This window comes from Podarcis liolepis (genome assembly GCF_965112155.1).
Source record: "Podarcis liolepis genome assembly, chromosome: 13".
Classification (NCBI taxonomy): domain Eukaryota; kingdom Metazoa; phylum Chordata; class Lepidosauria; order Squamata; family Lacertidae; genus Podarcis; species Podarcis liolepis.
The window spans coordinates 44150571-44176392 of NC_139573.1; the positions used below are offsets into that span (position 1 = coordinate 44150571).

Genomic DNA, 25822 nt, shown 5'->3' on the forward strand with positions numbered 1-25822 from the left:
CCACAGAAAGAGCCACAGTTTGCTAATGCCCACAAACCAAATAAATTGGATACGATCAGGAAAATCTAGGAGCAGCTCAACTGGATTAAATTCACAACTACACTAAAGGATAGAGAAACGTTATCGGGAGCAGCTAGGTAAATGGGATTTTAGTAACTAGCTGCATAAAAAGGCGAACTGCGAATATACGGAGATGGAGTGAAATACTTTTACAATGTGCTAAAGAAGCTGCAAGGGACGCGGGTGGCGCTGTGGGTTAAACCACAGAGCCTAGGACTTGCCGATCAGAAGGTCGGCGGTTCGAATCCCTGCAACGGGGTGAGCTCCCGTTGCTCGGTCCCTGCTCCTGCCAACCTAGCAGTTCAAAAGCATGAAGTGCAAGTAGATAAATAGGTATTGCTCCGGCGGGAAGGTAAACGGCGTTTCTGTGTGCTGCTCTGGTTCGCCAGAAGTGACTTAGTCATGCTGGCCACATGACCCGGAGGCTGTACGCCGGCTCCCTCGGCCAGTAAAGCGAGATGAGCGCCGCAACCCCAGAGTCGTTTGCGACTGGACCCAACGGTCAGGGGTCACTTTACCTTTACCTTTAAAGAAGCTGCAATACTCTGATCAAAGCGATAGTACTGCATGTACTGCGTTTCCATCTTTAGAGCAGTGCCGTATCCATCAGAATGTGTGAACTGGCTCTTTTTACGGTAGAAGTAAATGCTTGCAAATATGTGTTTCCAAAAGTGCCAGAGTTTGCTATATCAAACTTTGAATCTGCATCCACACAATCCATGTGGATTAAGAACACCTCAAGGTCCCCACCAGACTGGCGTTTTTGTCGGCATTTTCTGCAACATGCAATTGATGCAACGACACACGTATTAGTGGTTGATTTACACCGGACTGTTAACACACCATGTTGCTTTTATTGGCGATGCTTCCCCCAAGCTGCCATACTATTGCCCTCTGGAGGGGCACTCTTGCGCTATAGTGCCACAAAACTAGGGTAACAAATGACTCTGGAACATTTATGGTATAAAAAGCTATAGGATAGCTCAGTTGGTTAGAGCAGGAGTCAGCAAACTTCTTCCTCAGACCTTGTGGGGGGCCGGACTATATTTTGGAGAGAAAAAAATGAACGAATTCCTATGCCCCACAAATAACCCAGAGATGCATTTTAAATAAAAGGACATATTCTACTCATGTAAAAACACGGTGATTCTAAGACCGTCTGTGGACCAGATTTAGAAGGCGATTGGGCCATGGGGCTGCCTTCAGATGTCTTTTAAAGATAAAATAGCTGCTTATTTCCTTCACATCTGAGGGGAGGGTGTTCCACAGGGCGGGTGCCACTACCGAGAAGGCCCACTGTCTGGTTGCCTGGTAACTCCACTTCTCACAATGAGGGAACCGCCAGAAGGCCCTCGGAGCCGGATCTCAGTGTCCAGGCTGAACGATGGGGGTGGAGATGCTCCTTCAGGTATACTGGGTCGAGGCCGTTTAGGGCTTTAAAGGTCAGCACCAACAGTGTGAATTGTGCTTGGAAACATACTGGGAGCCAATGCAGATCTCTCAGGACTGGTGTTATGTGGTCCCACATAAGTTATAGGACATGCACTGAATGGAACTGCCCCAAGACGTTTGTAAGAGCAGTTTTCAAAGTGGGATCTTCACAGAACCGCCCTGACACTTTCCTGAGCAAAGATAATCAAGAATGCAAAATAAAAAGCAAAAGAAAAACTGTAGGAAAGCCATCGAAGACAGAAGCCATGCTAGAAGCGATACTCTTTACCCTGGAAGCTCTGTCCCCTAATCCCTAAGGCATCGAATACGCTTCTTCCTCTTCTTCAGCTGCTACCCCACTGCCAGACAGGCTTGCCAGAAGCTATTAGTTTAGAGCCTAACATCTTCGGGAAAGGGAACACTTAATTGCTTTCTGAAGTCATTCAGATTCCTGGGATTTACGGTTCGCAAGTCTAGACGGCCCACTTTTAGTGGCAGTTTGCCCCTTGGAAGGAAGGTGTGGATCCGTCCGGACTCCTACCCCATACCCCTGGAGGGGCTCACTCCCGATTGGCCCTTATCCTGGGGGGCTGGCAGTGTAAGGCTCTGCCTTGCCCTGGAGATTCTCCGTACAGTGGTACCTCAGGTTAAGAACTTGATTCGTTCTGGAGGTCCATTCTTAACCTGAAACTGTTCTTAACCCAAGGTACTACTTTAGCTAATGGGGCCTCCTGCTGCTGCTGCGCCGCCGAAGCACAATTTCTGTTCTCATCCTGAAGCAAAGTTCTTAACCCGAGGTACTAGTATTTTCCAGCATATAAGATGACTGGGCGTATAAGACGACCCCCAACGTTTCCAGTTAAAATACAGAGTTTGGGATATACTCGCCGCATAAGACTACCCCTCTTCCAATGCACACCAAATAAAAATTTATAAAACCAGTCTCCAGTCCGGCTCGGAAATCCGCTCCACTTCCCAGTGGCCGGGGGCTTCTGGGGCTAATTTTAAAGCATATTTCTGCTTCATCTAGAGAGCTTGGTGTCCTCTAATTTAATTTGTTGTCGTTTTGTCCTTTGGTGGGGAGTTGCTGCAGGAGCTGCTGCTGTAGCCGGTGTATAAGACGACCCCCGACTTTTGAGAAGATTTTCCTGGGTTAAAAAGTAGTCTTATACGCCAGAAAATACAGTATTTCTGGGTTAGCGGAGTCTGTAACCCAGAGGTACCACTGTATTTCCGTCAAGACGTCCACCGCTTCTCTACAAGTCCTACTGAGTTTTGTGGCCCAGGCCACACACAGGAGTACAACGTGGATTTTGCTCGGCTCTTGAGCTCGCTCCTGCTCGAAATTGGACCCCCTGTGCCGCGAAACAGGGGGCCTTGCCTCTTGGTTCCATCTGCATCCCAGCTAGACTCCAAAGTTGCTGTGACAACCAATGTGGCCAAGGCTCATTTCACACAAGGTTGAGCTCGGCCCTTCCGACTTTTATTTGCTCAGGGAACCAACCTGACATAATACGCCTGTCCCTATCGGATTAGCTTGCTTCCTTTCCCCCAAAATAGACCATACACTGGTACCCATTGGGAACAGTAGGGTCCACCCTGGGGAGACTAACAGGCGCCAGAGCCTAAGTTTGTCCCCATCCTTCTCCACGCTGAATGCTACAAGGGCAACACAGACGGAGGAGGTGGAAACTGAAAGTGTCCCCGCCTGGAGAAAGAGGAGACCGTGTGGTACAGTGGTTAGTGCTGGACTAAGACCTGAGAGACCAAGGTTCGAATCCAACCCACGGAGGGAGGGAATACGAGTGACTTGCCCAAGACCGCTTACTGGAGATGCAAGATTCAAGACCAGGGCTGTCCTGAGCCATGGTTCAGACTTTACATTGAGCCGTAATACTGTACCAGCTCTCACCTTGACAAGGTAGGGTTCATTAGGCTGAAATGGTCTATTCAGGCCACTAGACCGCAACCAGCCTACACCCCAGAGCAGTGTTGGTTCTGCTGACCTTTAAAGCCCTAAACGGCCTCGGTCCAGTATACCCGAAGGAGCGTCTCCACCCCCATCGTTCTGCCCGGACACTGAGGTCCAGCGCCGAGGGCCTTCTGGCAGTTCCCTCACTGCGAGAAGCTAAGTTACAGGGAACCAGGCAGAGGGCCTTCTCGGTAGTGGCACCCGCCCTATGGAACGCCCTCCCACCAGATGTCAAAGAGAACAACAACTACCAGACTTTTAGACGACACCTGAAGGCAGCCCTGTTTAGGGAAGCTTTTAATGTTTGGGGCATTACTGTATTTTAATATTTTGTTGGAAGCCGCCCAGAGTGGCTGGGGAAACCCAGCCAGATGGGCAGGGTATAAATAAATTATTATTATTATTATTCAGCAATCTTTTTCAGCCATGGGCCGGTCCACCGTCCCTCAGACCATGTGCTGGGCCGGACTATATTTTTTGGGGGGGAAATGAACGAATTCCTATGCCCCACAAATAACCCAGAGATGCATTTTAAATAAAAGGACACATTCTACTCGTGTAAAAACACGCCGATTCCCGGACTGTCCGCGGGCCGGATTGAGAAGGCAATTGGGCCGCATCCGGGCCCCCGGCCTTAGTTTGTCTACCCCTGCCCTACAGACCTAGCAGCACTTTTTTAATTTGCAGAGCGTTCTCACAGATCCCCTGTGTCAGAAAGTAGACCCAGTTATTTCTGTTTTTCAGGCACTTCACTCCATGCGTCTCTACAGCTGAGGGGCAGAGTGCCTGTTTTGCATCCAGATGGTCTCAGGTTCGAGTCCCGGTCCGACTTAGTACAAGGCGGCATCCTGTTCTCATTTTCCTTGAAAAACCCTTCTGAGCACTGGAAGGCAGGCAACATACTCCTCTCTAGAGCTAAGGACCACAGCCTGCCCCTATATATTTTAACCCAGAGCCCCCCTGTCCAGCTAGGGCACTGGGTGCAAACAACAGCTGCCGAGAGAAATGACACTTGGCTGACGCTGTTCCAAGGCCTTTGCTGCAACCCTGGGTAATGTGATATAGACGAAGCTGTAAGAGGAAGGGAGAGAGCAAGATAAATCAGGATTAGACAAGAGGGAGAGTGCCAAGCCTAGAAAGACGCCTTCCTTCAATGACACCCCAAGACACACACACACACACACACACACACACACACTGCCCCTAATTGGGTTCTTGCAGGCCGCGGCAATTTTCACAAGGATGAAAAAGACTCAGAAGGAGATAAATGGGGTTAACTGGGATTCACTTGCGGGTTAGGTTTGAGCCCAGTGAACACCTGCAATTTTCAACCTACTGCGTTTTGCATAAACCAGTTCCAAATTCCATTACACTTGTCCACGCAAAGTCTACGTCTGTGAGCAATCCACTCGCAGGTGGGCAAGCGTAGTAAGGTCTTCGATCCATTGGCTAAATGGAGCTGTACATTTATCTTTCTTTGTTTTCGTACTATAATTTTTTAATTCCGTTTCTAAAATTTCGCCATTTGATTGAAGAGCTCCACAAATTGACTCCCCCCCCCTCATCTCCACAGGGTTTTTGTTCAAACCCTTTTTCTACTGCGTTATAGATCAAACGCTTTTACAGAAACCCTTGTAATGCCATTTCTTAATCGTTTACATTTATCTTTCTAATGCAGCAGTTATCAGTCTCTTGACATAATGTTAACCGTTAACAATTGTTTTCATGATATATACCTTTTGTTTTGCCCTTCCCTCCTTCCTTTCTCCCCTTTTTCTTTTTCAAACCCCTTTTTATGTGTTGTATTTAATTTTTTAAAGAAATGAAAGAGTCCTACATACAGCCTCTCCCTTTCCAGCCCATGAAAACACTCATTGGGGAGAGTAGAGTCTTCAGACCCCAAGATCCAACTTCAAAGCAAACTTGAGGCCTGGAACTTCTTTTAGTTTTAGTTTTAACCCCACTGCTTGCACCCCATCTGCACAGACCGGGAGCCTCGCGGTGGAAGCGATATCAGCCCTGAAACTAAGACACAGAGACCCTTGCCAGCAATTCCCATTTCCTGGGAGGCCACCCACAACCGGGGCAGCTATTTGGCGACTGAGCTCAAGTAGCAGGGGGGGGGGGAGAGGTATCATATAAGAAGAGGGTGGCATTTATTTCTGTCTTATTTTAAATTAAAGCATTGTTATCCGTTCCAAGCCTCTGAGGTACAGAGCCTATAACTCGGCGGCTCTCTAACTTTTCCCTCTGGGACACACTTCCAGAACAAAAATTGGTTTGCGCCACACCATTATTATTATTATTATTATTATTATTATTATTATTATTACTAAGAAATACACTGGAAAGCGAAAAAAGAAACCACTCCTGGCAGTGCTTGATTTATAACACAGAACGCAGCTACTTTAATAATAATTGTGGGACACCCAGAAATAATAAAACAATGCGGCTACAAATCATTCCCTTACTAGAATATTGATTGTCCTCGAGTCTCACAGTCGCGTTTGCCATCCTCTCCCGCCACACCCTTTGAAAACCACTGCTGTAAAATAATTATGAAATTAATTATGCTGTAAAATAATTATGAAATCAATTATGCTGTAAAATAATGGTGACATTAATTATGGTGTAAAATAATTATGAAATTAATTATGCTGTAAAATAATTATGAAATTAATTAGGTGACATTATGCTGCCGGGCCAGGTGACAAGTCACCCTCTGACGTTGTCATCTCACCACAGCACCCGTCACTGAGGCCTAAAAAGACCTGCCCACCTTACGCAGGTGCCTGGAAATAATTCCAGGCCTTTTGAGGAGGGAGCGGTACCTGGAAGTATTAAGGCTTGCATTTATGCATTTGAAATATTTGTTCAGCCCTCTGGATTATGGGTCCCCAGCGCTGAGCCTCGAATCCGTTCCCCTTTCTCTAGAGACCCTCAGAGGTGCACCCAATGTCCGCTGGTTCCCGTGGCCATTAATACATGCAGAAAATAGTTGTCCTCAGCAAATATTGGTTAGACAGCAGACTGTATTCGCTACCTCTTTCCCCACCCCCACCCCCAAAAAGAAGGCCAGCCATAAAACGATGCTTTAAATTTACATCTGCACACCAGAAATAGACCCGGGCAGAACTTTTCGGATGGGAAGGCTGGGTCCCAATAGCTCAGGTTTGTGGTTTGCTGGCCGCAGATGTTTTAAAAGGCAACATAATGATCCACTGCGAGAGAAAATAGGACAGAGCTATTTTTTAAAAGGCGAACAAGTGACAGTAAATCCTGTGTTTGTGCAAGAGGCTTATCCCCAGCACAAGGACTGCTTAAAAAAAGAGAGAGAGAGACTTGGAAAAGCTTGATAAATGTTCCTTATTTTTAGTTGGCCTCCCGAAAAACATCTGCAAATCGAAGAGCATCATTGGAGAAGGAAGAAACGCTATGCTGCTGCTGGATTATATATTCATTTACTTGCAATATTCCTGTATTGCCTAATAACAAACAAGTGGCTGGATGGGGCTTAGTCTTAAGTCACTGGAAGTCATAATTGTCCATTATAAACAGAGTGTGTGTCTCCCCTCCCATCTACCCCAAAGCCTCTCGTTGTATGTCTGAGATTAGAGGACAAAGGAAGGGTTTCAAAGTCACAGGCAGTGTTAGAAACTCAGTGTATAAGCTAGGTGCCAAATGGACTAGGCGACTCTCGGAGTCCCTTTCAGAGCTAAAATTCTACAATTCTATGATCTCAACCACGTCGCTTGATGTAGCTTGCTCTTCCAACAATTCACTTGTACGCAAGAAGGAGAAACACACACACACACACACACACACAGGGGAAACAGTATTAAGGCAGAGATTTTTAGACTGAGGCCGCCAACTCAGAAATCTCTTTGCAGTCACTAGACCCATGCCAGTAGCAAAACGTGCCGGGCAAATTTATAACACGGGCCATAAGGTACAGAGTTTAGCCAGAGCTTGGTCCCAGCACCTAGCTTTTAAATAAATATGTAAATAAAACACTGACTGTTACTAAGCCCATTTATGCTGTCTTCCAAACTTCCATGCATTCCCAGAGGTAAGCACTACTCCTCTGGGAATGGATGGAGCCAGGTGAGCAGGAAATCTGAACCAGCCCCATGGGAATGCAGTTTATTGGTAGTATTCCATTCAATACTCCAGACTTTGCCCCAGAGTGATGGCTAACAGGCCTAGGGCAACAAAAAGAGAAAAAGGTAAAAGGTAAAGGACACCTGGACAGTTAAGTCCAGTCAAAGGCGACTATGGGGTTGTTGTGCTCATCTCACTTTCAGGCCGAGGGAGCCAGTGTTTGTCCACAGACAGCTTTCCAAGTCATGCGGCCAGAAGGACTAAACCGCTTCTGCTGCAATGGGACACAGTGACGGAAACCAGAGCGCATGGAAATGCTGTTTACTTTCCTGCCATTTTTGTTGTTTAGTCGTGTCCGACTCTTCGTGACCCCATGGACCAGAGCATGTCAGGCACTCCTGTCTTCCACTGCCTCCCACAGTTTGGTCAAACTCATGCTGGTAGCTTCAAGAACACTGTCCAAGCATCTCGTCCTCTGTCGTCCCCTTCTCCTTGTGCCCTCCATCTTTCCCAACATCAGGGTCTTTTCCAGGGAGTCTTCTCTTCTCATGAGGTGGCCAAAGTACTGGAGCCTCAGCTTCAGGATCCGTCCTTCCAGTGAGCACTCAGGGCTGATTTCCTCCAGAATGGATAGGTTTGTTCTTCTTGCAGTCCATGGGACTCTCAAGAGTCTCCTCCAGCACCATAATTCAAAAGCATCAATTCTTTGGCGATCAGCCTTCTTGATGGTTCAGCTCTCACTTCCATACATCACTACTGGGAAAACCATAGCTTTGACTATACAGACCTTTGTTGGCAAGGTGATGTCTCTGCTTTTTAAAATGCTGTCTAGGTTTGTCACTGGCGTGCTTTCAAACTGCTAGGTTGACAGGAGCCGGGACAGAGCAACGGGAGCTCACCCTGTCTTGGGGATTCGAACCGCCAACCTTCCGATCGGCAAGCCCAAGAGGCTCAGTGGTTTAGACCACAGTGCCACCCGCATCCCTAAAAAGAGAAAGCAAGCTGCCCCAGACCATCAGCACCGAAAACAGGGCAACCCACCCGCAATTGTCATATGACTCTTCAGTTCCAGCCCTCAACCTGGCAAATAAGGACTTGGGACCCTGTTGAACCACGTGCCTCAGGGGGGCTGAGGTGCACTTTGGACAGCAGTAAATCACACCCACCTGGAAGATTCAGGGCCGTACGACCCCAAAGCCAGGCTGCAACACTCGTATTCAAAAGCAGAAAAGAATTGGCTGAATTAGCCTGAAGCTAAGCTGGCAGAGCCTAGGACTTGCCGATCAGAAGGTCGGCGGTTCAAATCCCCGCGACAGGGTGAGCTCCCGTTGCTCGGTCCCTGCTCCTGCCAACCTAGCAGTTCGAAAGCACGACAAAGTGCAAGTAGATAAATAGGTACCGCTTCAGCGGGAAGGTAAACGGCGTTTCCGTGCGCTGTTCTGGTTTCACCAGAAGCGGCTTGTTAAGTCGTGGGTTGACATAGCAGCCGGCACAGCGATTTCTTCAAGTAGCTCTTTATTATGGTAAGCTGGAATAGAACTGACTGCGAACAGCTCAGCCGGCCTGTATTTATAGGCAGCCGGCTGTCAACATTGTAACCACAACAGCCCAGAGTTCCCGCCTAAAATAACTGCCGCGGACCTGAGTGAAAACTATCTACAGACCTGAGTGAAAACTATATACAGTATCCCCCTGTTGGCCCAGGGTGAAACTACACTACATAACACCCCTCCCCACCGAGATAAGGCGTTAGTTACAATCGTAATGGTTTCCTTATATACAGCACTACGCGTAATGGTTCAATTAAGCACAAAAGCATATCGGTTACATTTCCCATACTTAGACCAACAGTGATACCTGTCCAACAACATAGTCCTTTAAATAAGTTGGGCGCTTGGAAACTCTGCCAGACCGCCGGGGACTGGTAGCCAAGTCCGGAGGGCCACACAGTTCTCGCTGAGGCTGTGGTGCGACACTAGGTGGCGTTGGAACCAACTCCCCTGGATCCGCTGCTGTGGGTGGAGCCTCCACAAGTGGAGTGGTCTGAGTCTGTTCTGAAACGGCTTGGTGCGGCTCCACGCTGGCAGTTTGCGAGGGAGGTGTAGGTGGGGCCTCGCCATCTGTACGTGTCTCTTCTGGAGCCGCAAGCGCAGTTGGGGGCACCTCGGTAGTGTCCAAGTCCCCAACCCTGCGCCTAAGCTGGTCTATGTGCCGTCGCCACAAGCGTCCGTCTTCGAGTGCCACCTGGTACGAGCGAGGTCCAGTGACTCCCACTACTGTGGCTGGCACCCAAGGGATGTCCCCCACATAGTTCCGGGCAAAGACCTGGTTTCCTGGGACAAATGACCGTGGTGCGTTGGCACAGCCTGGGGGTTCAGCCACGGCAAAGTCTGGGTGTAGCCGGTCGAGCGGTGACCTGAGGCGGCGGCCCATAAGCAGTTCAGCAGGACTCCTCCCTGTGGCCGCATGAGGGGTGATGTGTTGCACGAACAAGTATTCGGCGACCCGCTCATGCCAGTCTCCCCGGTCCAGGCGCGCCAGTGCCTCTTTTGTCGAGCGCACCATTCTTTCCGCTTGCCCATTGCTGGATGGATGAAAGGGTGCTGTTAGGGCATGGCGGATGCCCAGTCCCAAAAGATACCGCTCAAACGTGCCTGACGTGAACTGCGGTCCGTTGTCAGAGACAAGGACATCAGGACACCCATGCGTTGCAAACAGGCCTCGCAGCACCCGGATGACAGCTTCGGTAGTGGTGGAGGGCATCAGGGCGACCTCCAGCCATTTGGAATAGGCGTCCACCACTACCATAAAGGTCCGGCCGTGAAAGGGGCCAGCCAGATCGATGTGCACCCTCGACCAGGGTGTCTTTGGCGTCTCCCAGGTGTGTCCCTTAGCTGCCGGTGGTGCAGGCCTCGACTCCTGGCACGCTTGACAGGCGGACACCCAGGCAGTGATGGCATCGTCCATATTAGGCCACCAGACGTAACACCGAGCCAACGCCTTCATTTTGACAATTCCCGGGTGGCCAACGTGCAGAGCCTCCAGGACGCGCTGACGGAGTCCCTGGGGAATCACGACGCGGTCTCCCCACAGCAGGCAGCCGCGATGAGCTGAGAGTTCATGTTGTCTGGTTGCGAAGGGCTGGAACTCCGATGCAAAAGGCCCTTGTGGCCACCCCCTCCACACCCAGTTGAGCACCCGGCTGATGGTGCGATCCTGGGCAGATGCGGAGGCCACAGTGGCAGCCGATACAGGTGCTGCCGGAAGATCCTCAATCAGAAGGAGCGATGAAGCTGGAGCCGGGTCTTCCACAAATGCTGGAAGAGGGCAACGGCTGAGGGCATCGGCATGGCCCATCGATTTCCCCGGGCGATGGATGAGCCGGTAGTGGTAGGCAGCCAGGAAAACAGTCCATCGCAGCATGCGTGGTGAGAGGACCGGTGGAGTTGGACGATCACCGGCGAGGAGGCCCAGGAGTGGCTTGTGGTCAGTGATGAGGTCAAAAGTCCTGCCATAGAGGTATTCATGGAACCTCTTCACTCCAGCCACAAGTGCCAATGCCTCCTTGTCGAGCTGGCTGTAATTCCGTTCCGTCGGAGATAGTGTCCTGGAAAAGTAGGCGAGCGGTGCTTCTCTTCCATCTGGAAAACGGTGGCTAAGGACAGCACCGATGCCAAAAGGTGAGGCGTCGCAGGCAAGGACCAGCGGCCTGGATTCACTGTACTGTACCAGCACACTGTCTGAAGAAAGGAGAGCCTTGACCGCGTTGAAGGCCGCCGTCTCCCGATGACCCCAGGCCCAAGGCCTCTTAGTGCTAAGGAGTCGGTGAAGAGGCTCAGCCACTGTGGCTTTGTGGGGCAGGAACATGTTATAAAAGTTCAGCAGCCCCAGGAATGCCTGCAACTCCGTTTTGTTCTTTGGGGTGGGGGCCTGCTGGATAGCGCGGATCTTGGATGTGGTTGGATGAAGACCGGAGGCATCGATAAGATAGCCCAGGAACTCTACCTGTGGAACGGCGATCTGGCACTTCTCCCTCTTTACCTTGAGCCCGGCCTCCTGGAACCTGGTCAGCACAGCACGGAGGCGCTCGAACAGCTGCTGGTGTGAGTCTGCAGACACCAAGACGTCATCAAAATATGGTACCACGCCCGGAAGCCCTTGCAGGAGACGCTCCATAAGGCTTTGGAAGATGCCAGGAGCCACACTCACCCCGAACTGCAACCGGCGGCAACGGAATGCCCCCCGGTGGGTGACGATCGTCTGGGCTTCAGCAGTGGCATCATCGACTGGCAGTTGTTGATAGGCTTGGGCAAGGTCCAGCTTAGCGAAGACCTTACTCTCACCCAGGGAATGCAGCAGGTGTTGGACAACAGGAACCGGATAAGCGTGCTGCTGAAGTGCCTTGTTGATCGTGCACTTGTAGTCAGGTCCGCGGCAGTTGGTGAGAGCGAAACAACTTTCCTTGGCAGACTGGAGTGAAGACTTGGACTTGCGAGTCGATGAAGGGAGGGTGTCAGACGGAGCCGATCGGCAGACCTTAGCGATGTGGCCCCTTCTGGAACACTTCCTACAGATGGCGTCTCTGAATCGACACTTGGCACGGGAATGGTTGCCTCCGCAGCCAGCACATTCCGGTTTGCCCTTGGACTTCTGTTGGAACTTCCTGCGCTCCCGCTTTGTCTGGTGCACGTCATCGTCTTCACTGGAGGATGCCTCCTCACTGCTGGCCTCTTCATGATGCACCGGAACTGGCTCCCTAGCAAGACGCGGGCTGCTGGACTTGCGGATCTCCTGGGCGGAGCGTTCAGCAGCTTCTGAGGCCACAGCCTCCTCAATGGCTTTCTGTAGCGTGAGGTCTGGCTTGGCTAGGAGGCGCCGTTGCAGATGGATGTCCCGGACCCCGCAGACGATTCGATCCATCAGGGCATCGTCTAAGTCTCGGAACTCACAGTGCATTGCAGCCTGTCGCAGGGCGGTGGTGTAGTTGTTGATTGACTCCCCCTCTGCCTGGTTCCGGTGGTAGAACGCATGGCGGGCAGCAATCTTGGACGGCTTTGGTGCGTAGTGGTTGCGGAGCTTCTCTTGGATCGTGTCCCATGGTGTTGCCTGGACTGCTTCAGGCGCAACCAACGCTCGGGCCGTCTCAAACACCTCAGGCCCACAGAGGCTGAGGAATAGGCCCCGCTTCCGATCCTTTGATACTGCTGTCAGCTCGTTGGCTTGGAGGTAGCAGTCGAACCGAGCGAGGTAGGAGTCCCATGATTCAGAGGCTGGCGCAAACGGCGGTAGAGGCACAAGTGAAGCCATGATTCCGATGCCGGCGTGAAGGGCGATGGATGGAACACAGTGCTCTAGCCAGAACAGTCAGCTCTGAATTGGTTCTGCCCAGTGATTTCGCTCAGTGATTTCGCTCTGTGATTCAGCTCAGTGATTCAGCTCAGTTCAGAGGCTGGCCGCATCTGGCTGTGCTCTGATGTCCATCCATCCCACCTTCGTCGCCAGTGTTAAGTCGTGGGTTGACATAGCAGCCGGCACAGCGATTTCTTCAAGTAGCTCTTTATTATGGTAAGCTGGAATAGAACTGACTGCGAACAGCTCAGCCGGCCTGTATTTATAGGCAGCCGGCTGTCAACATTGTAACCACAACAGCCCAGAGTTCCCGCCTAAAATAACTGCCGCGGACCTGAGTGAAAACTATCTACAGACCTGAGTGAAAACTATATACAGTATCCCCCTGTTGGCCCAGGGTGAAACTACACTACATAACACGGCTTAGTCATGCTAGCCACATGACCCGGAAGCTGTACATCGGCTCCCTTGGCCAATAAAACGAGATGAGCGCTGCAACCCCAGAGTCAGCCAGAACCAGTGGCGTAGCGTGGGGGTGGAGGGGGGGCGGCTGCACAGGGCGCAACATCTGGGGGGCGCGTGCTAATCTAGTGGAAGAGACTCGAGTGCTAAAATCCACGGGTTAGGGGGCACAAATTACTTGCCTTGCCCCGGGTGCTGACAACCCATGCTACGCCACTGGCCAGAACTGGACCTAATGGTCAGGGGTCCCTTTACCCTTTACCTTTTAAGATGGCAGATTGTCAGACTCTTAATCTCAGGATTGTAGGTTCGAGCCCCACATTGGGTAAAAACATTTCTGCCTGGGGGGTTGGGGGTTTGGACTAGTTGGTCCCTTCCAACTCTACAATTCTATGATTCTAAGACGAAACAAACTAACCACATGAAAGGTGTCCATTTAAGGCACACATTTCCGATGCGATGCAGAAAGCATACACGGGCAAAGTTTTGTAGTACAGTGGCACCTTGGTTTAAGAACAGTCCAGTTTAAGAACGATTTGGTATACAAACTCCGTAAAACTGGGAATAGTGTCTTGGTTTGAGAACTTTACCTCGGTCTAAGAACGGAATCCGAACGGTGGAAGGGCACCGGTGGCGGGAGGCCTCATTAGGGAAAGCACACCTCGGTTTAAGAACGGTTTTGGTTTCAGAACGGGCTTCCGGAACGGATTAAGTTCGTAAACCGAGGTACCACTCCAAGTTTTTGTTAAAAACAAACCAGACAGGGGAAACTGCGTCATCTCTATAGCAGTGAATTGAAATGGATTCCAAATATATTTTCCCAGGACTGGAAGCCCACACAGCAAAAGCCACATGGTGATCAGTTCCTTGTAAAAGAAAGTTAAATTTTTCTGTCATTCCCTCGTACTGAACTGCTCTTTGGAAAGAGTTCTCTAAAATCAGAATAAAGCTGGCATTCAAGAATATAGTGGGACAACCCTACTCACTAAATCTGCTGCCCCACAGACACATAATCCCTCTTGGACTGGGATGCCCCCAGATCTCCCCAGTTGAACCTTTGATTCCATCTGTTCAAAACAAGAGTCTGGCAAAAGCTTTTTGCTGTTGCATTTTTGAGGGGAACAACAGGTTATTTCTCATGGTGATGATGATGCTTTTAAACTTGTTAACCAATGTAAAATACTTGGTGGAAATGACCACTATGTCAATTTAGTACCATTTGTCTAAAGAGGCTTTTGGTTATAATTCCAAATGAATTCGGTGCCTGCACTGAGAAGCCATATTACAACAGTAAACCTCAACATTTAAAAAAAAACCTATCCAAAGCTAGCACCCCTCACCCCTCAAAGTGACCTTAAGTAGCCTGCCTTCCTGTGTTAGAAACTCAGATATATAAGCTGGGTGCAGGAAGACTCCTTAAACCAGGCATGGCCAAACTTGGCCCTCCAGCTGTTTTAGGACTACAACTCCCATCATCCCTAGCTAACAGGACCAGTGGTCGGGGATGATGGGAACTGTAGTCCCAAAACAGAATGTCTAGTTGCCGTTTTGGAGCCAAACGGCTCAAAAGCCTTATTTTTCAAACAATGGACTGACTGTGATTGATTCTCAGTTAAATGTCTGGTTAGTTTGGAGGACTAACTTGATCTAGCTTAAGAGCTTTGAGAACTGAAAGAAGAAAAGTCAATTGATCCAGGCTAACATATATACAGGCCCATTCTGACCTCTTTTCCTTACTGGTGACTGTTCCTGCTCAGGCTGCACAGAAAACGCATTTTGGTTCCAGAAATTCATCCCGATTGTATAGATAAAATATAACTGATAGAATTCTATCGGGTGGGGTGTTAAGTGTGTGAAAACAGTCCCGATCCAATGATCCCCAGATGGTGGTGATATCAGGCACCATCCTGGTGCTCAGTCATCTTCACTTGGTCACAAGTGGTTGAAAGCATGGGTGCAAAATGCGCCTGGCTAATTTTGAAGACGGCTGCCTCTCACCTGTTTGGATTATTCTGATTATTCAGGAGTTAAACTTCCCAACATGTAAGAGTCCAGAGGTAGCCTCAACACCTTATTCTGTGCAATTTGGGGATAAACAGAGAGCAAAGGCCCAAGATGGGTGGCCGCACCCGTGAGTCAGTAGGACGAAAAGAAAAAGACTTTTTCTTGGTTTTTCTGACATGGCCAAGAAGCCACAGCAGATAGGATGAAGGCAAAGTGTCCAAGTATCCACTGGTGATTTAAGAATCCTCAAGTATCATCTTTATTTGGACTTCTAGAGAACTAGGAGGTTCCCAGAGACATTGCGGTGACAATAAAGAAAAACAACAGAGTCTTATGGCACCTTCGGGTGTCATCTTCAGTTGGGTGTGTCTGTGCGCGCTTATACAAAATGAAGAAATTGCCAGGTGCACAGTCTGTGTACAAGTTAAGCACAGTGACAACTCAAGGCGACAGTACTTGGTGATAACACAATCTTCCTAGCTTTACTGTGCTTACTTAACGCTGTAGCGGGAGAGAAAACCTTGGACCTGATTGAGTCCTAAGTAAATAAAATCAAATTTACTGGTAAATTCCAGTTCATCTATTTCAGCCTTTGAAGTCCCCCACCCACTGGAAAACAGTGCCTTTCAGGTCGGCGTCGGAGCGACAGTAAGAGATACGGGGCAGGAATAATTGGCAGTTCTCCAGACGGAAGAATGCAGAAAGTAGAATCCTCGAAGGATCAGTATTGGGAACCTGTTCTTTTAAACTTGTTCACACATGACCTAGAGTTCGGGGTGAGCAGTGAGACAGCCAAGTTTTATGGGGATATGAAATTGTTCAGGGTGGATAAAACAAAAAGGGACTGAGGGGAGCTTCAAAGAGACCTTTCCAAACTGAGCGGATGAGCAGTAAAATTCAGCAAAACAAGCACCATAATATTAAATATCTTCATTTCACAAATAGACTAATGGATTCTGAACTGGCATTGAGTGAATTCCATGTTGGGAACCATGAGGAAAAGAGCTGAAAATAAAACTGCGGATACAGTGGTGCCTCGCAAGACGAAAAGAATCCGTTCTGTGATTCTCTTCGTCTAGCGGTTTTTTCGTCTTGCGAAGCAAGCCCATTGACGGATTAGCGCTATTAGCGTCTTATCTGCTGATCGGATCAGCTGATAAGCGGCTTAGCGGCTTAGAAAAAGGGGAGGGGAAGGAAAAAAAACCAGCAGGAAGGAAATTCATTTTGCGAAGCACCTCCAAAACAGAAAACTCTTTCGTCTAGCGAGTTTTCCGTCTTGCGAGGCATTCGTCTTGCGGGGCACCACTGTATTATAACGCTGTTATAAAAATCTATGGTGCAACTGCATTCGGAATACTATGTATGGTTCCGGTCGCCTCAACTCAAAAAGGAGATTGCAGGTTCGGGAAATAGCAACCAACATCATCGGGGGGGGGGGGGGGTGGAGAACACCCCTGCCTGCCGAGGAAAAGCTTAAACATGCATAGCATGGTGAAACAGGATAGAAAACTTTTTTTCTCCCTCTCTCATAAGTCTAGAATTCATTGGAATATTCAGAAAGTCCTTCTTCATGCAACACGTAGTTAAACTATGGAACTACCCCCCCTCAAGAGGTTGTGATGGCTGGCACGCTGAACACTTTTCCTCGCAAAACAATCAATGGACATCGATAAAAAACAATCAAATTCAGAAGCCGGTCTTCCAGAGTGCTCTGCTTGCTGACCTGAAAGTCGCCGTTCTTCAAAGGGAGACCGCAAGGAATCGCTGAACGAGGATTCACGAGGAAAGTTTGATTGAATTTATCCAGCCCTCAATCTAGGGCACAGCTTTGAAAGCGCATCTGTTTGCCTTTCAAGGTGCCGCAAGTTGAGCGTGCAAGTTCGTGTGTGCGCGCACACTTGTGATAAATCAACCTAGCCACACCTCTGAAACTTGCCACCGTGCAGAGAAATGTTCTGCTTCTTTCCCCGTTTTTTGGCTGCAAAATGCAAACGTCTGTAGAAAAGAAAACTTCGGGCAAAATAAAGCTCATATTCTCCTACCAAATACACATGAACCGTATCAGTGTAGTCAGGGCCCGGTGAACTGCAACGAGCCCTAGCCACTCTTGGAACGAAAAGAGCGAAACTTAAACATTAATAAATTTCCAAAATGCCAGCCTCGGCTGTCCTTCCTTTATTTTAACTCAATGCACCTATGACACATAATGTTTGGCCTTTCATAATGACCTTAAGCAAACGAAGACATGCGTAAGACGCAACCAACTCCTTCATATTTGTATATTTTATAGGCTAAAATGTGGCACTTGTCAGCCTCCAAGCCCACCTACTTCTTCCCACATTGGCTACTGGTTTGGACTGGTTTGGAATGGAATGTTCACAAACATTCTAATCAAATATCCTTTATTAGGCACAGCATTAGGTATTAGGTACAGCAAACCACACATTATCAACACCATATACAAACTGTGCAAAAGAAGAGATCAGCATAGCAGGGTTTGTCCCAACCAGATCTTTAACTCCAGAGAAAATCAATTTGCATAAATAATACAATACAACAATACCACATCACCGATCAATTAAGAACCACTAAATCTCTTTATGGGACGCAGGTGGCGCTGTGGGTTAACCACAGAGCCTTGGACTTGCCGATCAGAAGGTCGGCGGTTCGAATCCCCGTGACGGGGTGAGCTCCCGTTGCTCGGTCCCTGCTCCTGCCAACCTAGCAGTTCGAAAGCATGTCAAAGTGCAAGTAGATAAATAGGTACCACTCTGGCAGGAAGGTAAATGGTGTTTCCGTGTGCTGCTCTGGTTCACCAGAAGCGGCTTAGTCCTGCTGGCCACATGACCTGGAAGCTGTACGCCGGCTCCCTCAGCCAGTAAAGCGAGATGAGCGCCGCAACCCCAGAATCAGGGGTCCCTTTACCTTTAAATCTCTTTATAATGGCCCAGACTTTCTACATGGACAGCACTCAAAAATTCAGCCACTATTAAAATAAATATGAAATAAGGGATATGAGTGGTTACATTTTGAAGAAACAATGGGAGGTCTTATAAAAAAAAAGATTAAATAGGGTAGGGGCCAAGATACAGCCTTGCCTAACATTCTACCTGCTTCAGGGAAGGGTGTCAGCAGAAGCACTGCAAACAGATATTGCTGCTTCTGTGAGGGAAGGGGGAAAGTCATTTCGGCTGGGAGAAACCTCACGCGGAACCTGGAAACAGGAGACCCTATGTCCTTTCGCAAGACCAGAGCAGGGAACTGGTCCCAAGCAAGCAGAAAGACTGAACGCCGAGCGGTGGAGTCGGAAGGAGTCCTAGTTTGTATAGAGTAAATGGGCAAGGTGCCCAGAATGGAGAAGCAGGATGAGGAGCAGGAACTTGGGGGAAGAAGGGGCGGAGACAGAGGTCTGAAGCAAAGAGGGAATACTGAGCTAAAGGGGGGAGGCAGGAATTGGACAGGTAAAATTTTGGAGGGTGGGAGAATATGAATGGGGGAACCAAGGAGGGAGGGTGGGGCATTGCTGAGAGGGCTGCATGTTACATCCAGATTCGTGCTAACCAGCCGGATCTGTAGCTGCAGGACTGATTAGACTGTTTAATAAATGCAAGAGAGGGCCTTCATTTTAAATAACATTTTGTTCTCACTGAAAGGCCGAGGGATGGAAACAGTGTTCAGTAGAGGGTGACTGTTCTACTGGGCTCTTAAGGACAGAATCACAGAACTGCAAAGTTGGAAGAGACCACGAGAGCCATCTAGTCCAGCCCCCTGCACTGCAGGAATCTTTTGCCCAACAAGAGACTCGAACCCATAACTCGAGTCTCATGCTCTACCACATGGGTAGGCAAACTAAGGCCCGGGGGCCAGATCCAGCTCAACCGCCTTCTCAATCTGGCCCGCGGATGGTCTGGGAATCATAGAATCATAGAGTTGGAAGAGACCACAAGGGCCATCGAGTCCAACCCCCTGCCAAGCAGGAAACACCATCAGAGCACTCCTGACATATGGTTGTCAAGCCTCTGCTTAAAGACCTCCAAAGTAGGAGACTCCACCACACTCCTTGGCAGCAAATTCCACTGTCAAACAGCTCTTACTGTCAGGAAGTTCTTCCTAATGTTTAGGTGGAATCTTCTTTCTTGTAGTTTGGATCCATTGCTCCGTGTCTGCTTCTCTGGAGCAGCAGAAAACAACCTTTCTCCCCCCTCTATGTGACATCCTTTTATATATTTGAACATGGCTATCATATCACCCCTTAACCTCCTCTTCTCCAGGCTAAACATGCCCAGCTCCCTTAGCCGTTCCTCAGTGTGTTTTTACATGAGTAGAATGTGTGCTTTTATTTAGAATGCATCTCTGGGTTATTTGTGGGGCATAGGAATTTGTTTTTTCCCCTCCAAAATATAGTCCGGCCCCCCACAAGGTCTGAGAGACAGTGGACCGGCCCCCTGCTGAAAAAGTTTGCTGACCCCTGCTCTACCAGCTGAGCCACTCTGAATATACAGGGTTGTTCTACTCAAGAGTGGACCTGTTGAACTTAACATTCCCAAGTTATTTATGCCTTCCAGGGCATTTTTTTCAGCCAGAACCCACAGGAACTCAGTTCCGGCCACCTCTCAAGGAGAACAAGGAGAGAACAAGGGAGACTTTCATGGTGAGCTTTTTTCTAGAAAAATAGCACCGGTGCCTTCTAATTTCAAAAGGTCTACTCGGGAGTAGAACTAATCTTGGCCAGAACACAGTTTTAAAAATCTTCTATTCAGATAACTTAGGTTGGTACATAGACGTTTGAATTTCCCAGAAAACTCAATCAAGCGGAAGGCAGTTTCAAATTAGGATTAGAAAAATATTTCAACTTCTTAGGCACAACGCAAAAAGTTCTAGTGCCTGGACAACTTCCTAGGATTTCTCTAGCTCTGAGTGGGTCTCGTTTGCTACCTATCCTTAGAGAAAAGCTTTCGTAACAGTCTGTACACTTTTTTTAAACTGGGGTGGTGTGTAATTTTTCCATTTTTGGAAACACAATAAAAAATTCTGCCCTTCCTCGCACCTGTTCCAACCACACACACACACAAACACACACACACACACATTTCCCAAAGCACTGAGAGACGCAGGAGACTCTGTCTGCCTCATACACCTTTATGGCACATGATCGATTTTGCGGTGCCAAGCAAGTCACATTGAACTCTTCCAAATTAATCCCTCTGGCAAACACAGCTTGCACAAAAGCGGCAGCCAGCTCCATTGCCTTCCCTTCCTCTCCATGCCAGCATCAAGTCCTGCAGACCTGATGCAGTGGCAAAGCCCAGGTTGCTGCCGTCACCCCGTGCCAGTCCATAAGCAAGGAAAACCGTGCCAACGAAACAGCCTCACTCAAAATCATCACGGAACGGCAACAACTTTAGTCTCAAAGACCTTGCGCCCAGAGTCAGCTTTAAAGCCAGCGTCCAAACCTGGGCTCAGCCCTGAAAAAAATGTGACAATGCAGGTGTGCCTCTGAGCACATGCAGAGTGTATTTCCAATGATCATGTAGATTTGAGAACTGTACCTCTGGAGGAAGAGAAGGCAAGAACTAAATACTGGACCCTTTGGCTTTGACAACACCCCTCCCCTCCCGCTCCATCACCTCTAGAGGGAGAGGGCAAAGTTGGCCTCTCCTCTTCCAGAATAGCAACAAAGAGAAGGAAAGCAGGCAGACAGCTACATCCCATGGGTCTGTGACCCAGCAATAGCATCTGTATCCCGCAGCCAGTAAAGAAACCTGCAATTCCCCTCTGAGATGTGTAACAGAAGCCATACAACAATTTGCTGTGCAGAAGACATGTTATTATTTTGCGATATCGCCTGCCCTCCTTTTTCATAACCAGCCAGGCAGGCAGATTTTCTTCAAGGGAGGGGGGTTCTCCTGTTCCTCTCCATCACCTCATCTGGACCTGAGCTCCACTGGTTCTCCCACTCCCCACCAAGATGAGAAGAAGATGCCAGAAATTCTCACCTTGGTCCCACGGGGTAAATAAGTCTCTTCCATCTCTAACAGGGTTCTCCCTGCAACCACTCGCCTCCCAATTTCTAATTTATTGAACCCCCCTTTTTAGAAATACGCTTATTGGATGCAGTGCCTGTCATTTTCCATATATATATAAATTTTGACCCAATCTTGGCATTCTGTTTCCTGGAATGAATGGACAACCGAAGCAGTGATTCACTTTGGCGACTTTCACACCTAACCGCTAGAGCTCTTTTTCCAACATTGAGCAGAATTTTCTGTTCTGAAATCACTGGAATGAACTAAGCCCATATAAATCGACGAACCACAACTACCCGACTCCAGAGAAGGGGCATAAAGAAAGAAAACAATGGTGGGACATTAGAGCAAGTCCTAAGCAGAGCTGTGCCAGCTGGCATGAAGAAAGCGAGGAAGATTTAAGTGAGAAAAATTTAAGTCACCGGTCAAGGGGTCTCAGAACTACAGACACCCTGACATTCAACACCTTTCACATTCACACTGCACATTGAAAGCACATTCTTTCCCCCCAAATATCCTGGGGACTGCTGTTTGTTAAGGGTGCTGGGAATTGTAGCTCGGAGAAGGGTAAACTGCGGTTCCCAAGGGTTGTGCTCTTGTGGCACCGCTATTTTCTCTCCCTACACTTGAGCTAGGGATGCGGGTGGCGCTGTGGGTTAAACCACAGAGCCTAGGACCTGCTGATCAGAAGGTTGGCGGTTTGAATCCCCGCGACGGGGTGAGCTCCTGTTGCTCGGTCCCTGCTCCTGCCAACCTAGCAGTTCGAAAGCACGTCAAAGTGCAAGTAGATAAATAGGTACCGCTCCAGCGGAAAGGTAAACGGCATTTCCGTGCGCTGCTGTGGCTCGCCAGAAGCGGCTTAGTCCTGGTGGCCACATGACCCAGAAGCTGTACGCCGGCTCCCTCAGCCAGTAAAGCGAGATGAGCGCCGCAACCCCAGAGTCGGCCACGACTGGACCTAATGGTCAGGGGTCCCTTTACCTTTACCTTACACTTGAGCTCCCCAAAAGAGAGGGGCTGCGTCTCGGACACTCCCTGAGCCTCAAAGCCCTTCAAAACCCTAAGGATGTTAATGTTGAAGTTAAATTTTATAAGAACTGTGAACTGGAAAACCGTTAAAAGGACATGCAATGAAATTCAACCAAGGCGAAGCGAGGAAGTCACTTAACAATCTTAACAAGTGTAATTTTCAATAAGGCTATGATTTATGCTTGTTTGTCTTATGTGTTTGTTTGTTTATAATGTTATGAAAACCAATAAAAAAAATTTTCAAAAACAAAACCCTAATTGGCTAAGCCGCGGCTGCAGCTGGCGGGAATTCACTCTGCACGCGCTCAGAGGCGCTCTTCTTCCTTCGCGCCTCTTCCCCTGCTCCGAGCTGCCAGCAAATCCCAGAGGCTGAGCCTCGAAGGTAAAGGCTGAAACCAAAGTGGGACCCCCAGCAAAACGGGACCCCCCCCTCCTTCCCACCGGTTGCTGACCAACCTGCAGCTCGCACCAGGCCACCTCGACGGTGGTCTCGGTGTCCAGCCCCTTGTAGACGGTCTTGAAGGAGCCGCGTCCGATCTCGATGTCGAACTTGAGGAAGCGTCCGTCGGGGGACGTGGCCACGGCGCGCGTCTCGGCCTCTTCGTTCTCCTCCTGCTCCCAGTGATCGCGCTCGGTGGGCGGCTGCGACGGCGCGGCCTCGCGGGGGCTCTCGCTGCCCGCGGATCCCGGCGCGGGCGCGGCAGGAGCGCAGGAGGGAGGCGGCGGCAGCAGCGGCGGCGCCCCAGCCGGAGCTACCGCCGCCGCCTGCAGCTCCCGTCGGGGCACTTCGGCGCCGTCGAAGCCCCTGAGCGCCGCCAGCTCGGCCGAGCTGCGGCGGCTGATCTTGTAGTTGGAGCCGCGGCGGCCGGACAGCCTGCGGCCGCGAAGGCGCGCGGCTTGGAGAGCCTCGTCGTCCACGCCGCAGCCGGCCGGGTCAGCCGCCCCGTCGGGCTGGGCCACGAGCGCTCCGGCGCCCGAGCCCGGATCGGGAGCCCGCAGCATGAGCATCGGACGGCGAAGCGAGCCGAGGCAACCGGGACGGAGAAGGAGCGCCTGCCGACTGAGCCCGTGCGCCCTGCGGCCGCTACGTGCGCTCCGGAGACGGGAGCCGCGGCACCGCCCCCTCCAGGCACCGTCCTGCCGCCGCCTCCCCGCCTCTCCTCCGCCCGCCCTCCGGCGCCTTCCTCCGCCCACCGCCGCCCCTCTTCCAAGGTAGACAGCCGGCAGCTCCCCACACTCGCCCGACGGCGCCCCTCCCCAAGCTGCCCAGGACGCGCCGCCGTCCAAATCTCCACGCGCGCAACCCGCTACCTCTCCAAGCTGGCGCGCCAATGCTTTTGCGCGCCCATCCTAGACGGGAAAGAGGCGGCGAGGTTTCTTTAAAAAATTTTTTTGTTTTAATTAAGTTTCTTACAGATATAACACATATCACAACAAAAGAAAAACAGAAAAACAGAAGAAAGACAAGATCACAAATATAAACAAAAAAGAGAGTAAAAACAAAGTACCGGTAAATTGGCGACGAGGTTTCCACGCGAGTTTGGGGGCCGGGCGCGCGGGGGAGGGCTGATTCTTGCAAGGGAAAGTGCTTGCTGCGCTCACGCAAAAAAAAGGAACCAAAATAAAAATGCAGGGCGCTTTCCTTGGGAAAAAGAAACCTCCTCAAACCCACAGTCACCTTTTGCAGACGCTCCAAACGTCCCCGTTTTCCAGGGAGAGTGCCAGATTTACAGAAGCCGCCCCAGTTTTTTGATTTGATCCCCCAATGTCCCATTTTTCCATAGGGTGTCTATGTTCATCATCCGAGAAACGTTGGTGGGCATGGAGTTATGGAACCCCGGAGCCAAGGAGATAAGTAACAAGACAGCCTTTAAAAGACACCTGAAGGCAGCTCTGTATAGGGAAGTTTTTAAATGTTTAATTATGTTTTTATATGTGTTGGAAGCCGCCCAGAGTGGCTGGGGCAACCTAGTCAGACGGTGGGGTATAAATAAAATAAAATAAATAATAAATAATAAAATAATGTGTTGGAAGCCGCCCCTCTGTGTAGCTTCCAACGCATAAAACGTTGTTGTTATGATTATGATGATTATTATTTAGGATGTCTATTTTCATCGGAGAAATACAGTGGTGCCCCGCAAGACGAATGCCTCGCAAGACGAAAAACCCGCTAGGTGAAAGGGTTTTTCGATGCACTTCGCAAGACGAATTTCCCTATGGGCTTGCTTCGCAAGACGAAAACGTCTTGCAAGTCTTGCAGTTTTTTTCGCTCCCCCCCCTTTTCTAAGCTGCTAAGCCGCTAATAGCCTTTTAGCCGCTAAGCCGCTAAGCTGCTAAGCCTTTAATAGCCGCTAATAGCGCTAATCCGCTAAGCCGCTAATAGGGTTGCTTCGCAAGACAAAAAAACCGCTAGACGAAGAGACTCGCGGAACGGATTATTTTCGTCTTGCGAGGCACCACTGTATTGGAGGGTATGATAAGTGCTTGCTCTGCTTACCACCCCCCCAATTAAAATTCAGGGTTCTTTCTGTGAGGAAAGCAAACCCACGCAAAGCCTCTTCAAACACACAGGTGCCTGTTGCAGGGAAATGATGTGTGCTGCTTCTTGTGACCATTCATTTCTGGTTTTATAAGGCATTGGAGAGACGGTTGAGGGCTGGGGGGGGCAGCGTTGGGGGGGGGGGTTGCAGCAGAGGCCCTCTGGATTCTGGACTGGGCCTGGCACTGTCTAGCTGCCAGTCTTGGGGCTCTGGATCATTCTGGCGCCCTTATAGCTTCAGAGCAAGCAGCGCTGTCAGGCAGAGGCGAGGTTAGGGGGCAGTGCAGGGCCAGATTTAGGTGTGATGAGGCCCTAAGCTCCTGAAGGTAATGGGGCCCTTTATATGTCCAGCTGTCCTTTGTCAACAACAAATTGTCACTGTTTTTCTTCTGAATATATGCTATATGGTAATTTATGGACCTAATAGGTATCTAAAGCCATTTGCACATGCAGAATGTAAGGTAAAGGTAAAGGGACCCCTGACCATTAGGTGCAGTCATGACCGACTCTGGGGTTGTGGCGCTCATCTTGCTTTACTGGCCGAGGGAGCCAGCGTACAGCTTCCAGGTCATGTGCCCAGCATGACTTAGCCGCTTCTGGCGAACCAGAGCAGCGCACGGAAACACCGTTTACCTTCCCTATTTATCTACTTGCACTTTGACATGCTTTCGAACTGCTAGGTTGGCAGGAGCAGGGACCGAGCAATGGGAGCTCACCCTGTCTTGGGGATTTGAACCGCCAACCTTCTGATCGGCAAGCCCTAGGCTCTGTGGTTTAACCCACAGCGCCACCCGCGTCCCATATGCAGAATGTAGGCACCCAATATATAGAAATGAGCAAACCAGTGAT

General features: G+C 49.7%; 1 protein-coding gene across 2 annotated transcripts in view; it reads right to left on the bottom strand.

Annotated features, from left to right (window-relative positions):
* The window catches only part of WNK4 (WNK lysine deficient protein kinase 4), a 61169-nt gene extending 37583 nt beyond the window's left edge, over positions 1–23586 (bottom strand). Inside the window, exons 1-2 of one of the 2 annotated variants that reach the window (XM_083469444.1) lie at positions 23221–23531; positions 22891–23186 (exon numbers count right to left, since the gene is read on the bottom strand). Coding sequence is in view for 1 of the 2 variants with exons in the window: in XM_083469443.1 (XP_083325569.1) it covers positions 22891–23442 (552 nt within the window). In the remaining variant the exon portion in view is untranslated. Of the gene's footprint in view, positions 1–22890 lie in introns of both variants that reach the window. The other variant, XM_083469443.1, reaches the window with a different exon arrangement.
* Positions 23587–25822: the final 2236 nt, after the last annotated feature.